Below are 13,337 nucleotides of genomic sequence, written 5' to 3' on the forward strand. Positions count from 1 at the left end.
AGAAGATGTAACTGTACGAATAGGATAGATCACAGTATAAGTGTACCTAGGTAGTAGCAACGCCCGCACACAGTAGCACCGATCCCATTCCAACCTGCACGCTCCATGGGCATCAGAATGGGATAGAATCTTGGCTGTCCCAAAATGAAAACAATTCTTCTAATATACAAGCACTCACGCCCCATATATCATTTTAGGTCTCGATGCTATTCATATCAGAGATTATTGAGCACGACTTGCAAAGCAGCGGTGTTAGAATCCTCCCTGCGAGAGACATAAGCCCTGACTTCCTGGACACTGAGGCCTGTATCTTCTTGAGTGATACCTCCAATGCCGCGTCCTGGGCTTGTAGTGGCATGGCCATTACCAGTATTTCCGCCAGCAGCGCTGACCGCGCCCCCACGTATCCGCTCCTGCAATGCTTCAGAGCCAATGACGAAAAGGTTTCCGACTTCTAGTAATACATCTAGCGCACCCCCCGGGCCCTTTACCCGCTCCTCAATATCCCAGCTTTTTAACAGATCCGTATACTGTGTCATATCCTTGGTTACAATGAGACCTCCAGGCCCATTCACAACAAACCGCTTGAAATGTTCAAGGAGAAGAATTCTTGTTCCAACAACAATCTCTGTGAGCATCTGGCGGAGATTAGAGCCACTAGGTAGTAGCGAGCCCTTGAGAACGTTATGCGCACGAGCCAAGAAGGTACAAGTTGACGCACATGTCTGGGATCAATTAGTACACGTCTTGAGAGCACTTGAGGTAACAAGCTTGCGGGAAAGGCATAACGCAGTGACTAACCGGTGTTTGTAGCCTCTCTAACCAAGTTGCATTGTCCCCCTCCTTAGGTCGAAAGTCATTTTTCTTCTGACCAGAAAGAAGTTTGTTAACCCAGGCTAACGTCGCATCAATGACCTTCTGCTCTATGGAATTTATCTTCTCCTCAATTCGTATAGTGATCAGGTTCGTTTTTTTCTCCATTTCTCGACGAATTGTGATACTGCCTGCGGCAAGAGGGATAAGTAATGTGTTAATACACATGACCATCAAGTTGGCGACACTGATAGCGTTCCGGATAGCCGGTATATACCCGAAATCAGGCTCAGTTCTACCTGATTCCTGGGATGCAGCTACATCCAGAGCAGCGTCTAAACAAACTTCAATATAGCCTTCTCCCATCATGGAGAGAAGAAGGCTCAGAAGAGCAAGCATATCCTTGGGCGTCTCGCTAGTCATGCTGAGCTCTAAGCCTCTACCAACTGCTTCGGCAAGCCATTTGAGCATTCTCTTTGCATGAGCAATGTTGGGGAGACCGTCATCTTCTGTAAGCTTGATGTCTGTAGGTTTACTGGGATCAGTGGCTTCCCTCAGACCTGCCAATCGGAGTAAGAGCATCTTCTGTGTTGCGGGAAGCTCGGAGGACTCAAGGCGTGCAATATATGCATCTCTTGCGGAAACAAGAACCTCCGTGCCTGATTTTGAGAGAGATGCCATAAACGTTGTCACTGCTTTCTTCCTGCGAGCGTGGAAAGTGGTGAACCTGAATTGTAAGGAGGTATATAATTCTTCCAAATTCCTTCTCTCTCTTTCTATGTAAGACGAACCCACAAAATAGGGCACAAACAAATCCTCCAGTTGCTGATCGAGAATGAGGGCTGTCTGTGACGAGATAGGGTCGGGATGTTCGGTCAATCCATGAACTTTCAAGTCATCAACTAAGGCGCTTAGATAACTGCGAGAACTTTGTAGAGAACGTAGAAACGCTAGTGATGAAACACCGTTCGCCTTATCCAAGACCATCTCGAGTCTTTGTTGAATCGACTGCTGGAAAACTCGCTGCAGAAACTTTCCGAGTACTTGTTCGTAGTACGGGAAAGCCCTTTTGATGATCGCGGACTCTTCTTGCACCACAACTTTTACCTCATCAATGAGTGACTGTAGACTGGGCTCCACTTTTGACGGTTCAGCGTCGGGATCTGCAAGCATTTCCCAGGCTTCTGGATCCCCTCCGACTTCTTCGGTCACCAGCTGGCTGCGGTCAATAAAGAACTGATGTTGGTTCACGAACAAAGCAATCACACTTGCACCACCGTTGAAATCTCGAAGTACTGTTGCACAATCCTTCATGCCTTCAAAATTAGCTTTCCTGTAGAAATCATCGAATTGCTTCAGCAAGTCATTCTCTAGCGTCTCGGAGAACTTCTCGATAACTTCTCGCGTGTTTGGCCGAATACTATTGCCCTTTGTGCTCCCAGACTCATCTGCCATAGTTCCATTTGCGTAGGACCCGTTATGTCTTCCCGCTACTTCACTCCAACTTTCTGTGTCAAGTCGCTGGCTGATTCTGAGCAACTGACGCGCAATCTGTGCCGATCGAACCTTGGCCTCACCTGTTCCTGACCTCCTCAAATTCTCCAAAAGGGTTAACTCCCCTCTGTTGCTCACACCATCCCAGCATTCGAGGAGAAAATGTGCGTCAAGCGCCCGACGCCTTTGACGATCTAATTCCTCAAGCTTACGTCCTGTCTCGACAGCCATGTTGCCTGTGCTCTCAGAAAGCTCTCCTCCGGATAACCCTGCGCCATTGAGCGACGTATCGAGTTGCTGGAAAGATTCGATGGTTTGACTTAATTTTCGTCCTAGGGTGTTCAGATTCTGAGTGTGCTGTGCCTCTGCCCTGCGGACTGCAGCAGATAGTTCATTTTCTCTGATCTCAAGGTCGCCTGATATATCACCTAGTCGCCGCTGCGCATGCTCAAACGTCCGAATCAGCGGTTTGGGGTCAAACGGCTGGCTTCCATTTCCTGAAGCTCCTGTAGGTCGCCGAGTGTTTACTGCATTTTCGGAAAGTGATTCAATAAACTCCTTCACGATGAAATCACGGCTAGAGAAGTCTTCGAGTGTGAAGCCGGGACCTTGAGGGAAAACCAGACGGGACACAGCATTGGGAAGGGGATTTGTTGACGCATCGTCCGCCATCTTCTGGTCTGTCGGCGGGATCCTCCCGCATTGAAATTAGCTTGATGCTGGTAGAGGAGTTGCGATCATTAACTTGAAAGCAGTCCAGGGACAAACTGTATCTGCAGCTCGAGTGCAGCCACGGGGCGGGATACGTGCGGAGTACGGAGAAGACGAGGTAGCTTGCTTCCTCGTAACAGTGATTGACCCGCAGCTGATTACATAAACCATCATCGTGGGCATACCTAGCATATATGTATTTGATCTCAATGGCTACCTCGCGCTTAATTATTATCGTGTCTCGAGGCAAACAAACAGCGTATGTATTCCGCCTTTCCCTGCAGTCGTGTTGATCCAGATTATCCCGTACTGGATGGCCATTCAAAAGACGCTCACGGGTATCTGTGGCTGGTTCAGCATTAAGTTAACTAGCAGCCGGCAGGGCGCTTTACCCATTTTTGACCTCTAACCACCCGGCGCAATCATTTCGCACATGTTCATATACATCTGAAAAAACATGGTCTCGCAACATGACAGAGAGCTTTTTCGCAACGATGTACGCTCTCGAGGGACCAAGCTCAGTGCTGCTGACCGGGAAAACATCTTGAGGCCATATCTACCAGACCCCTCTGACCTCCAACGACGATCGCCGCAGCGGCAGAACAAAGCTCACCGAAGAGCTCCTGTACGAACTTTTGTCAAGGCGCAAATTCACCGTATTGTATACAACTTTGTTCATATCTTCTTTGGAATCATAATCCGGCTTCTTCAAAGCTACCACGCCACCGTGGACCGGATATGTGCAGTCATATATTATCACCATCGAACTCCTGAATTGATCAGAAAAGATGTGAAAGGCCTCAAGCGCCTACCCGAACATTTGAGTGTCATCTTGTCGCTTCGCAAGGAGGATGACGCCCTTACTATTTTGATGGACGAAGTTGCAGAGCTTGCAGCTTGGAGCGTGAGTGCTGGAATTCCAGTGTTGAGTGTTTACGAAAAAAGCGGTAAGTAGACACGGCCCTTGACGTCAATCTACAGAGCCTATGCCAGTGCTGAATGCTAATGAGATGGGCGGCATCCGCAGGGGCTCTGAAATCTTGTATTCCTATACTTCACCAGGCTATCACCAACAAGATGTGTTCTTACTATGGCTCTCCTATTCAACAACCCCGGTTACGTCTATTTGCACCCCATCATCCTGTCTTTGACCAGCTGCCACAAGACATCGCTGGTGATCGCAACAATGGATCCTTGACGGTGCTTCTACTCTCCGCCACTGATGGCAGGGAGACGTTTGTTGACCTGACTAAAACTTTGGCGGAAATGTCCCAGAGCGGAAAGTTGTCACCCGAAGATATTACCTTAGAATTGGTCGACGCAGAAATTAGCGAGATTACTACTCAGCCGACTCGACCAAGTTCGCCAACCTCGAATGAAAGCAACAAGGCTTCCGACCAGTTCAGGTTTGTCACAAAGCCTGAGCCCGACCTTCTACTGGTGTTCGGCGCCTTTCTGAAATTAGACGGATATCCTCCCTGGCACATTCGACTGACCGAAATGTTTTGCACTGGCGGTAGAAGTAGCGGGACAAATACCTCTGAAGAAGCAGTTGAATATCACGGCTTTCTACGGGGACTTTGGCATTATGCTGGGGCTCAGATGAGGTTCGGCCGTTGAAAGCGTTGAGAATGATTATTACGGGGTCGTCTATGTATACACCAGCGCAGCATCTCGATCTTCTTATCAGGTTTACAAGTCACTATCAGTGTCCCATGATAAAGTTCTTGCTGGCGGATCAATGCCTAAATAAACAAGACCTGACCAAGTTGGAATACTAAAGATCAGCCACATTCAAACTAGGATTACTCTCTAGGTTTCTTTGTAGGATTTCTCGAGCAAGGTGGGCTGCTCCATGACGACCATTATTACTGAGATTGCCACATGATCCCTGGCCGGAAGATATATTCAATTGATGGAACTAGGTATGATCATTGTTTGCGCCTCGCTCACATAATTGTTGACGCTTGCTTTCTGATCCTGTGCTCTCTCTCTCTCTCTCTTGTTCTATCCCGGGTGTGAGATTCTTTATATTTCTTGCTCGTAATCATCGCGCCCTCTTCCTGCTTGAAGTCATATGGCAAGACTATTCACGATGTAGAATTGCCGTTGTTAGTGGTCTGCAGGTGATGCCTGCTCATGTGTTCAAAGACGCTGGAAGCATCCTTGATAACCGGAATAATTTGGACAGTCTGTGGGCGAAGCAGGATCTTGATGAGATCGCTTATTGCCTGCATGTTGGTAGGCATCGCTTGGATGTCTATAGACTTTCAGTCTCGGTGAGTATAAGAAATGTTTTTCTCCGACAAATCTTGTCTTTATCAGAAGCTGGAGGCCTTTGGGCGCTACAGTCCTCCTCCCCCTATAGGCTTTCGGATGTGACAGTCATAATAGGCTCTCATTCAGCATCAGAGGGTCTTAGCGAGCGCCTTCGGTCAAATGAATTCTTTTGTGGCTTGCATTCCCACTCTTGCTGCTTGCATGGTCGCACAGCGAACGGGGCGCCTGCTCTCACGAGACGTCTTTATGAATCCAAATCTTCTCCTAACCGGGTGAAATAGGTTGCCATCGAGGCGTCGTATTTAGCACACAATCAAGACACCTTGTCACTACAGCACCTGTTTCATTCAGACCTTCGACTGCACACGATGAGCAAATTCTTCGTGATCGAATCTGCCTTCCCATGCCACGAGCATCCTCGTTTATAAAGCCTGACGGCTCTAAGAGCGTATTGATCGAGCCACTGCAGTCAACAGCATCACATGAACGGAGACAAATGTAACAGCTTCTTTGCGCACATATTTCACAATTGGAATAGGCACCTAGAGTGTCCTTTGTTGTGGGCCGTCTATGACAAACATGACAGGGGAGTAAACAGAAGGTCGACGGTTGGTGAGATTTCGGAGAGAGGATTCGGTGGGATAGTTGGGAAGAGAAGATATTCGAAGTTGCAAGTGTTAGTGATCGCGTCGGTGACAGTTGTTTCTGAAGCCGCTGTCTCTTCGTGGAAGCCCGGTGACGTAAACCTTGTTCATGACTATCTTCTGAGATGTCCAGCAATTTGGCAGGGGTTTGAGGTCTTATTTGTTGAAAAGGTGACAAGGCTATTCTCTTGCTGTGTACTAGAAGTCTGCAGTCAGCTTTCTTCTCAACACAGTACCAAAAGCGATGGCAGAATCCCAGCCTTTAAACAAATTTTAGAACCATACCTAGCAAGGACATCGTCACGGTTCCTTTTTTTCATGTTAGGTGTTAAGAGAGAAAAGTGGCCGGGCTCAGCTTGGACGTGTGGCATGTTGGATTTACTCGAATAGCATCAAGACTGAAACATAAGCTTCAATGTAGGGAACATGTATGTGTTAGGTAATACCACTACCCATGCGAAGCAAGTCGCTGGTTAGCACTGAAAAACACAAAGTGGCCAGATGTATTGAGGTCTAGAACCGGGTGATGAGATTAAGAAAGTACGCAGTATTTGGTACTGTAGCTTTTCATAATTTGAATATGTAAATTAGATGGCTGCTTTGTCCAGGGTAGAGTCACAAGGGGTACGTACCAATTTTCCTCGACTCGGTCGGTATAGAAGACCCACTTCACTTACTGTACGACGGTATGTACTACGTATGAGTACATATTACTCTAGACCCACAGTCTATTTAACATTTCTAGGCAAGCCCAACTCTGTAAGTACTCCGTAGAGCGTAATAGGATTCGGAAACCTGACCCTGGTCATGCGCTGTACACTTCCATACAGTACTGTACATATGCAATAATACAGAGTTTGCAGAGTATACTACTGCACTGGACTATACTTACATGAAATTCAGACATTGGCTTGGCAGAGAAGGTAAATCGCCTGATGCTGATGCTGGACTTGGCACAAATAGATTGACAAGCTCTACGCAATTCTAGACGTCTGAGATGAGGAATTAACTCGCATCCGTACCGTACAAATGGAGAGAGATTCAATACACAAGGGTGGCTTGTCCCAGCTGTAACTTAATTCAAGGTGCGAAGTAAGTACAGTAGATACGGTTGCTTGGCAGCCCACCTCCTGATCATCTCTCTTTCTACTTTCCAACCCCGACAGGATGTAATACTTGAAACTCACCTCCTCGACCGAACATCTTGAATAAACACACTGCTTGGCTTGAGCATCAATCAGATTTTGATTTAATTCAGAGATCAAAGCAACACACAAAACAGTCTCAATGGAGAATAGCATATCGGAACTTGTGGAGAGGTTAGGGAGCGATGAAGATGGAGTACGCAAAATGGCAGTTTTCAAGCTGCAGAGCAGCATCAGCGATCCTTCTTTCGCCGATATATTCATTGCAGAGGGTGGATTGGTCAGGCTACGCTATCTGATATTACATGCAACTGGTAACACCTTGGCATATAGCCTGACAAGCTTCGCAAGACTATTAGATGTCGATAAGGGCTGGGACTTCGTAGACCAGGAAGTGGTCAAAAGAGTATGTGGCCCAATCAATACCTCGTCAATAAATCGTCGAATCTTGGTTATACAATGACTGACTGGTGGTCATTGTATCTCAGGTTGTTGAGCTAATTGTGACACATCCCCTTGTCAATATCTTAAGGGGTGCTATGTCTATACTAGTGTCCATAGTGTCACACCCGCACGCACGCGATGATAGTACGCAGACTGGAGGCTTCGGATCTGGCGCGCTAAAACCTGCAATTGCCATCTATCCACAGTTCCTGGAGATGCTTGTCAGCAGACTATCCTCCGGAGACCATGCGCTTTGCGCCAATGCATTGCAACTGATCAATTCACTTATGCGTGACTCCGTCGCAAACGATACGGATTTAGAATGGCCAAAATTCATTCAAAGGCTACAAGATCTGGGAGTTATACGGGCAGTATACTCCCTGATGCAAGGAAGTGCCATGCAGGACCACATACATCCACTGATCGAGTTCCAATATCTTACCAAGGTTCTTTTGCGGAAATGGCGAGACATTGCACTAAATCTGGAGAAGCCAGAACATAGAAGAGCGTTGAAGGGGATTTACGTGGCTAGTTCTTTGGAACGGAGTCGTGATAAGGGCACTGAAACCGGGGAAGATGTCCGTCGATCTAAACGCCATGACCCAGAAAAGTGGCGGCGACTTGGCTTCGAAACCGAAAGTCCAGTGATGCAATTTGAATGTACAGGCTTCCTGGGACTCATGGACTTGGCAGATTATGTCAGAAACAATCAAGATGAATTCCAGAAAATCATCTTGGAGCAATCGACAAGGCCAGCAGATCAACGTTGTCCAATTGCTCGTGCTTCGTTGTCCGTCACCTGTATTCTCTACGATCACTTTGAGGTCGACAAATCAGAGATAGAAGATGTCAAATCATCCTTACTGATAGATTCTCGCTTGAATGTTGAAAGTCTATTTCAGCCTCTATTGTTACACTGGACGCGATTACATGTCGCTGGATTGCATGCGTTCTTCCGTCTATGGAAAATCACAGGTGCCGAGAGTGAAGATTATGACAAAATTGTGGAGCTCGTTCGTGTGCTTCTTGAATCGATCGTCGGTAGGGCGCCTCGCACTAAGGACGTGCAAGATGTGGAGGAAGACATAGTCAATTTTGACTACGGGCGCCTGCGTGAGTTACAGATGGAACTATTGGAGCTTACATACGAAGATGCTTGGGGGCAACATCTACGAAGTATGCGCGAAGAGCTATACCACGAGGCCCTTCAATTTGTGAAAGAGCAGCGCATAAGATCTCTGCTTCGAGGCGGTTGGTTTCCGAACGAAGACGATTTGAACTTGGAACTGGCATCGAAAAAGTCCTGCTGGCGTTATATTCAGCTATCGCATAATCGGCGATTTCTGCACTTTGGTGACTTCGAGCATCGGCAGGAAGAAAGTCCTCAAGTAGACGCTCTACCAGATAAAAGTGAGTATACCCTTACTAGCACTTACCCCTCGCTTTGAGCTTGATTAAACACTCACCGTATCGCTCAGTCGACCTTTCCATTGTATCTTCCGTGGTATCCAACGTCTCGAAGTTGTCTGATGATTACTTTCCATCAGCAGTGAAGACTCGGTCCCACAACAATCCTTCTATGAGGATAATAATTCATGGCCCTCCTGATCATACAGCAAGAACGAAGGGCAGCGCACAGGACGCCAGCCATCATTCTCGACAACTCAGCAAGTCTACGCCGGGGGGGTGTATACTGCTAAACTTGCATCCACAGTCTCCCAGTGTAGCATCGGAGTGGCTCGATGGTTTACTAATGCTACTTAACCAGCAGCCTATCACGACAGAAACAAGCAAATTAATAGAATTAATTAGCGACTACGGCCTCAAAATCCGTCTATTGAACGTTCGCTTCGATGACCTAGCACTCGTCGGTGAGACACCAGGCGTCCCTTCACGTGAAGGCCTCGACAATGATTATTATTACGATGTCTTCGGGGGTTCTTGATGGTTTTGTTCATTATATGCATTGACTATACATATATTCAGAAGACATGACATGGTCTTCTCTCTAGTAATTCATAATGCCAAGCATAATAACTTCGTAGGTCTCGTCTCTTTCATAGACTTTATTCACCGAATAGCTTCCGCAAGTACGTACATCCTGCAGCCCGAATATTGTAGTGGATGGCTAAATTTTAGTTACCTAGGACTTATATATACTGTACGTGAAACCTCAGGCTACATACACAGTAGAAACATCTAGCGATTGTTCGGCTCGGCAGAACTATCCGGCCACGGTTCGGGACACAGTTGGAACCACCAATCTCCCGAAGCTCTATCGACATCCCGGAACTCAGGGTCCTATGAGCAGAACTGGCTTTGCTGATGAATCTCGCCCACTCCAGTTAGTGTATCGTCCTCATCCGTCCTCTTATAATCTGCCCGTTCTTCATGAGCTGCATTCTTTCATCCAGGCCATGATCATGTTAGTTTTCATGGACAACGAACGGATGTACATGTACTTAGCTTAGCTGCAGCATAGGCTGTGATGAAGCTAAGGAGACCACAGCGGTAGATACTCTGCGACGACAGCCATTCCGGTCTGTTTGCTTGTCTCCTTATTCTGCTTGATTGAGTCTTCCTTCCGGCAAGCTGGAGACGGCGATTACGATAGCGAGGATGAAGCGCAAAGCACCTTCAGATCTCTCTCTAACACGATCCACCACATTCGATTTTTGCGACCATGCAATGTCCGGCCAGAAATCTGGTCCTGAGACGGATGATAATGCGAAGACGAACATAGCAATGGAAGCACCAGGCCCATTTGACGACGTCATTGAAGATGATTATGACTCCTTTGATGAGATATTTACACAACATTTTGCAGACGATGGTACTTGTCTACGCGAGGACATCACAAACATTGCCAACGATCGGAAGGGTCCTCGTCCATCTCATCAGAAGGGACTGCCCGGCAGTCAGAGCTCCTCTAGCACTACCAAACGCTTTGTCATACCGCCCGCCTGTTATTCCCAACCTCGGCTCTTCCGCCCGTCCATTGCCCATAATGCAGAATTGCCGTGGGCTCAGAGATTCCCCCCTAAAGATATAAGTGAACTGGCAGTTCACGGCAGGAAAGTCTCCGAAGTGAAAAATTGGCTGAATAATGCATTCTGTGGGACGGGTGAACGGGTATGTAGCCTGGCCATTTGTTGAATGCCTCCCTTTATCATGTTTTGGACTATGTATGACCTCGAGTCCAAACTATTCATTACTGACAATGGCGGAAGTTACTTATCCTCCGTGGCCCCGCAGGAAGTGGCAAGACAACCACAGTCTCCATTCTGTCAGAGGCTCTGGGGTTCGAGATACTTGAATGGAGAAATCCAGCGGCATCTGACTCTGTCACCGACTTACCGAATTCCGTTGCCTTGCAATTTGGTGATTTTTTGGAGAGGGCTAATGAGCTCTCAGGTCTCGACCTTGACCTGCCGAGCAATTTCTCCGAAGGTCAAAGGGGCGCCATAGAGTGCTTTTCGCCGCGACGGCGTTTGATTCTGATTGAGGAATTCCCTTCATTAATGACGCAATCCCCTAACCTGTCTCTGTTCAGAATGGCTGTCCAGCGGTACCTCGTAACGGCAGGCTCCGCTCGAGAGATGGACATAGTGCCCTGCTCTCCAATCGTCATAATCATTTCAGAGACACTTCTCGACTCGTGCTCTTCTCTTTCAGATAACATCACAGCTCATCGATTGTTAGGCCCGGCGATCTGCAATCATCCGGGAACAAGCATTATTGACTTCAATAGTATAGCTCCAACGTTCATGTTCAAAGCCTTAAATTTGATCATAGAGAAGGAAGGCCGCGTTTCTAAATCCGGACGAGCCCTATCACCCGCTACAATGCGCAGCCTCTCTCAGAACGGGGATATTCGAAGTGCGGCTGCCAGGCTAGAATTCATCTGCCTAAAGTCCAGTAATTTTGCCGAGGTGAAGAAATCGTCTAGGGCCAAGAAGGCCTCCCGGAGAGTACCCATTCTTACTTCGATGGAGGAAAAGGCACTCGGGCTGATAACCCAACGAGAGACCACTTTAGGGTTGTTTCATGCTGTTGGGAAGGTTGTGTATAATAAGCGTGACGATCCAAGCTCTAACAAAGATGGTCAGCCTGTTATACCACCGAGCTACTTGCGTCATTATGGACGGTCGAAACCATCACAGGTGCAGGTCAACGAACTATATAATGAGACTGGTACCGATACGCAAACGTTCATCAGTACTTTGCATGAGAATTATGTTCCATCTTGTGATGGTGCCTCATTCACAGAGTGCCTTGACGATTGCATTAGTGCGCTTTCAGATAGCGACTTGTTGTATCCTATTTCTAAAAGGATAAACAGGTTCTTCATACATGCCGCTAGAAATAGTGCTGCAGTTGAAACTTTGCGGCAGCAAGAAATCAGCTACCAAGTTGCCGCTCGTGGGCTACTATTCGCCCTCCCTTATCCAGTTTCACGGAGGAGTTCATTCGATGATGGTATTGGGACTTCAAGACATGGCCAAAAACTTCTTTACCCGACTTCTTTGCGGTCACTGCATGTTTTGGAGGAGGTTGAGGGCCTCGTAGCTTTGTGGTCAAGCAGGCTCTTGAGCTCGATGAGTTACCCTGCCCCAGGCTCAATATTTGAATCTACTACTCCCCTCAGCGAGAAGGAGCTGAGCACTAACAGCAAGTTCTCTCACGAGCGTGCTCGGAATGAGAGCCAAACAGTGGCAGCAACCATGATACCGCGCAGTGACCTTATACTTCACCAATTGCCGTATATGGCATGTTTGTTCAGAGGAGCCACTGAAGGACAGGAGCTCGAGAAGATTACAAAGCTCACCAGGCTCCGGCCGCAGGCTTCCGACAAAGCACATACCTTCTTTGGTGAGATAGAGGCACCTGGTGCGAATGTCGGACTACTGGGAGAAATATCGAAAACAAGGATTCGAGGCTGGGATAACACTTCAGAGTCCCATCTACCGTCTGGGACTGATGAGAGAGGGCTTACCTTGAGTGATGATGAAATTATAGACGACAACTGAGCACTTGTTTCGATGATCTTGTCATGCTTGGTATGCTTGTCTTAGTTCAAGCGCTTGGGTCTCTTCCACGTGACTTGGTGTAGAATAAGCCCCGACTACGGACAATCATCCTTCGGTGTATCTCCTTATCATCCTTCTGTATACCCGAAATACCTTCGCTTCGAAGGAATAAATAGTGTTAGCTCTAGAGTATACTGGTCTAGGACAAAGCTTTGCTCAGGGTCACGTATCAATCACGGAATCATTTGTGAATCAAGTAGGCACGGTATACATGGTTGGTTTCTTCTGCTGGATCCTGGAAGACGCTGCTGGTAGAAGCTATTCCACAGTCAGTGCAGGTGCAAGGTATAGGTAGATCTACGGGGGCCTGACCTGCGGGTTCCCATCCTTGGCCAGAAGCATTCAGTCAGAGCGCCCTTGGCGAGCCCAGCAGGGCCCGTACTTCAACCCTTTTTTATAATGCACTTTTTTAAAATGGCCGTTAAGGGCTTGCTTATATATTTGTCTAAGCATTGAGGTGTTATATAACTATATCCATTCTAACCCAAGTACCCGTGTATTGGTTTAGACCTTCGGCCTGTAAATGTAGCAAGAATTTGTTGTTCGTTCTCCCCGTAGCTGTTCTACATAGTATAGTTTATTTCCTTAGGTAACATATAATCAATCCGTCTAATATATACATATTTAAAGGGCCTTGCAGTATAGAGCCCAATCCAGGGTGTCGCTGCCTAGTTCTAAATACTGACTAGTCAGTAATCGGGTTTTATATAGTACCT

At 47.3% G+C, this 13,337-nt stretch overlaps 5 protein-coding genes across 5 annotated transcripts; 3 read left to right on the forward strand and 2 right to left on the reverse strand.

Annotated features, from left to right (window-relative positions):
- Positions 1-71: 71 nt before the first annotated feature.
- BO82DRAFT_430023 (exocyst subunit SEC10) lies at positions 72-3,163 on the reverse strand. Its single transcript, XM_025640589.1, has 2 exons — positions 802-3,163; positions 72-725 (listed from the first exon to the last, which is right to left on the reverse strand). The coding sequence occupies exons 1-2, from the start codon at positions 2,977-2,979 to the stop codon at positions 216-218; spliced, it is 2,688 nt and encodes an 895-aa protein (XP_025494917.1). The 5' UTR covers positions 2,980-3,163; the 3' UTR covers positions 72-215.
- A 190-nt stretch (positions 3,164-3,353) lies between these two features.
- On the forward strand, positions 3,354-4,876 carry BO82DRAFT_430024 (ditrans,polycis-polyprenyl diphosphate synthase). Its single transcript, XM_025640590.1, has 2 exons — positions 3,354-3,965; positions 4,046-4,876. The coding sequence occupies exons 1-2, from the start codon at positions 3,476-3,478 to the stop codon at positions 4,636-4,638; spliced, it is 1,083 nt and encodes a 360-aa protein (XP_025494918.1). The 5' UTR covers positions 3,354-3,475; the 3' UTR covers positions 4,639-4,876.
- A 538-nt stretch (positions 4,877-5,414) lies between these two features.
- Positions 5,415-6,393, reverse strand: BO82DRAFT_10037 (uncharacterized protein). Its single transcript, XM_025629727.1, has 2 exons — positions 6,228-6,393; positions 5,415-6,133 (listed from the first exon to the last, which is right to left on the reverse strand). The coding sequence occupies exons 1-2, from the start codon at positions 6,311-6,313 to the stop codon at positions 5,563-5,565; spliced, it is 657 nt and encodes a 218-aa protein (XP_025494919.1). The 5' UTR covers positions 6,314-6,393; the 3' UTR covers positions 5,415-5,562.
- A 609-nt stretch (positions 6,394-7,002) lies between these two features.
- On the forward strand, positions 7,003-9,527 carry BO82DRAFT_430025 (ELMO/CED-12 family protein). Its single transcript, XM_025640591.1, has 3 exons — positions 7,003-7,493; positions 7,576-8,941; positions 9,010-9,527. Exons 1-3 carry the CDS (start codon positions 7,230-7,232, stop codon positions 9,474-9,476), a joined length of 2,097 nt encoding a protein of 698 aa, XP_025494920.1. The 5' UTR covers positions 7,003-7,229; the 3' UTR covers positions 9,477-9,527.
- A 241-nt stretch (positions 9,528-9,768) lies between these two features.
- Positions 9,769-12,749, forward strand: BO82DRAFT_329508 (putative cell cycle checkpoint protein Rad17). Its single transcript, XM_025633061.1, has 2 exons — positions 9,769-10,663; positions 10,762-12,749. The coding sequence occupies exons 1-2, from the start codon at positions 10,151-10,153 to the stop codon at positions 12,559-12,561; spliced, it is 2,313 nt and encodes a 770-aa protein (XP_025494921.1). The 5' UTR covers positions 9,769-10,150; the 3' UTR covers positions 12,562-12,749.
- The last annotated feature ends 588 nt before the right edge of the window (positions 12,750-13,337 follow it).

Source organism: Aspergillus uvarum (genome assembly GCF_003184745.1).
Source record: "Aspergillus uvarum CBS 121591 unplaced genomic scaffold BO82scaffold_10, whole genome shotgun sequence".
NCBI lineage: Eukaryota > Fungi > Ascomycota > Eurotiomycetes > Eurotiales > Aspergillaceae > Aspergillus > Aspergillus uvarum.

Bases quoted from the DNA above. Each gene is read 5' to 3' on its own strand.
- BO82DRAFT_430025 (XM_025640591.1), top strand. From the start codon at position 7,230: ATGGAGAATAGCATATCGGAACTTGTGGAGAGGTTAGGGAGCGATGAA. The intron at 7,494-7,575 runs GTATGTGGCCCA...ATTGTATCTCAG, and splicing joins ACCAGGAAGTGGTCAAAAGA to GTTGTTGAGCTAATTGTGAC. The intron at 8,942-9,009 runs GTGAGTATACCC...CGTATCGCTCAG, and splicing joins AGACGCTCTACCAGATAAAA to TCGACCTTTCCATTGTATCT.
- BO82DRAFT_10037 (XM_025629727.1), bottom strand. From the start codon at position 6,313: ATGCCACACGTCCAAGCTGAGCCCGGCCACTTTTCTCTCTTAACACCT. The intron at 6,134-6,227 runs GTATGGTTCTAA...TCTAGTACACAG, and splicing joins CGTGACGATGTCCTTGCTAG to CAAGAGAATAGCCTTGTCAC.
- BO82DRAFT_430024 (XM_025640590.1), top strand. From the start codon at position 3,476: ATGGTCTCGCAACATGACAGAGAGCTTTTTCGCAACGATGTACGCTCT. The intron at 3,966-4,045 runs GTAAGTAGACAC...CGGCATCCGCAG, and splicing joins GAGTGTTTACGAAAAAAGCG to GGGCTCTGAAATCTTGTATT.
- BO82DRAFT_430023 (XM_025640589.1), bottom strand. From the start codon at position 2,979: ATGGCGGACGATGCGTCAACAAATCCCCTTCCCAATGCTGTGTCCCGT. The intron at 726-801 runs GTTAGTCACTGC...AATTGATCCCAG, and splicing joins TAGAGAGGCTACAAACACCG to ACATGTGCGTCAACTTGTAC.
- BO82DRAFT_329508 (XM_025633061.1), top strand. From the start codon at position 10,151: ATGAAGCGCAAAGCACCTTCAGATCTCTCTCTAACACGATCCACCACA. The intron at 10,664-10,761 runs GTATGTAGCCTG...CAATGGCGGAAG, and splicing joins TCTGTGGGACGGGTGAACGG to TTACTTATCCTCCGTGGCCC.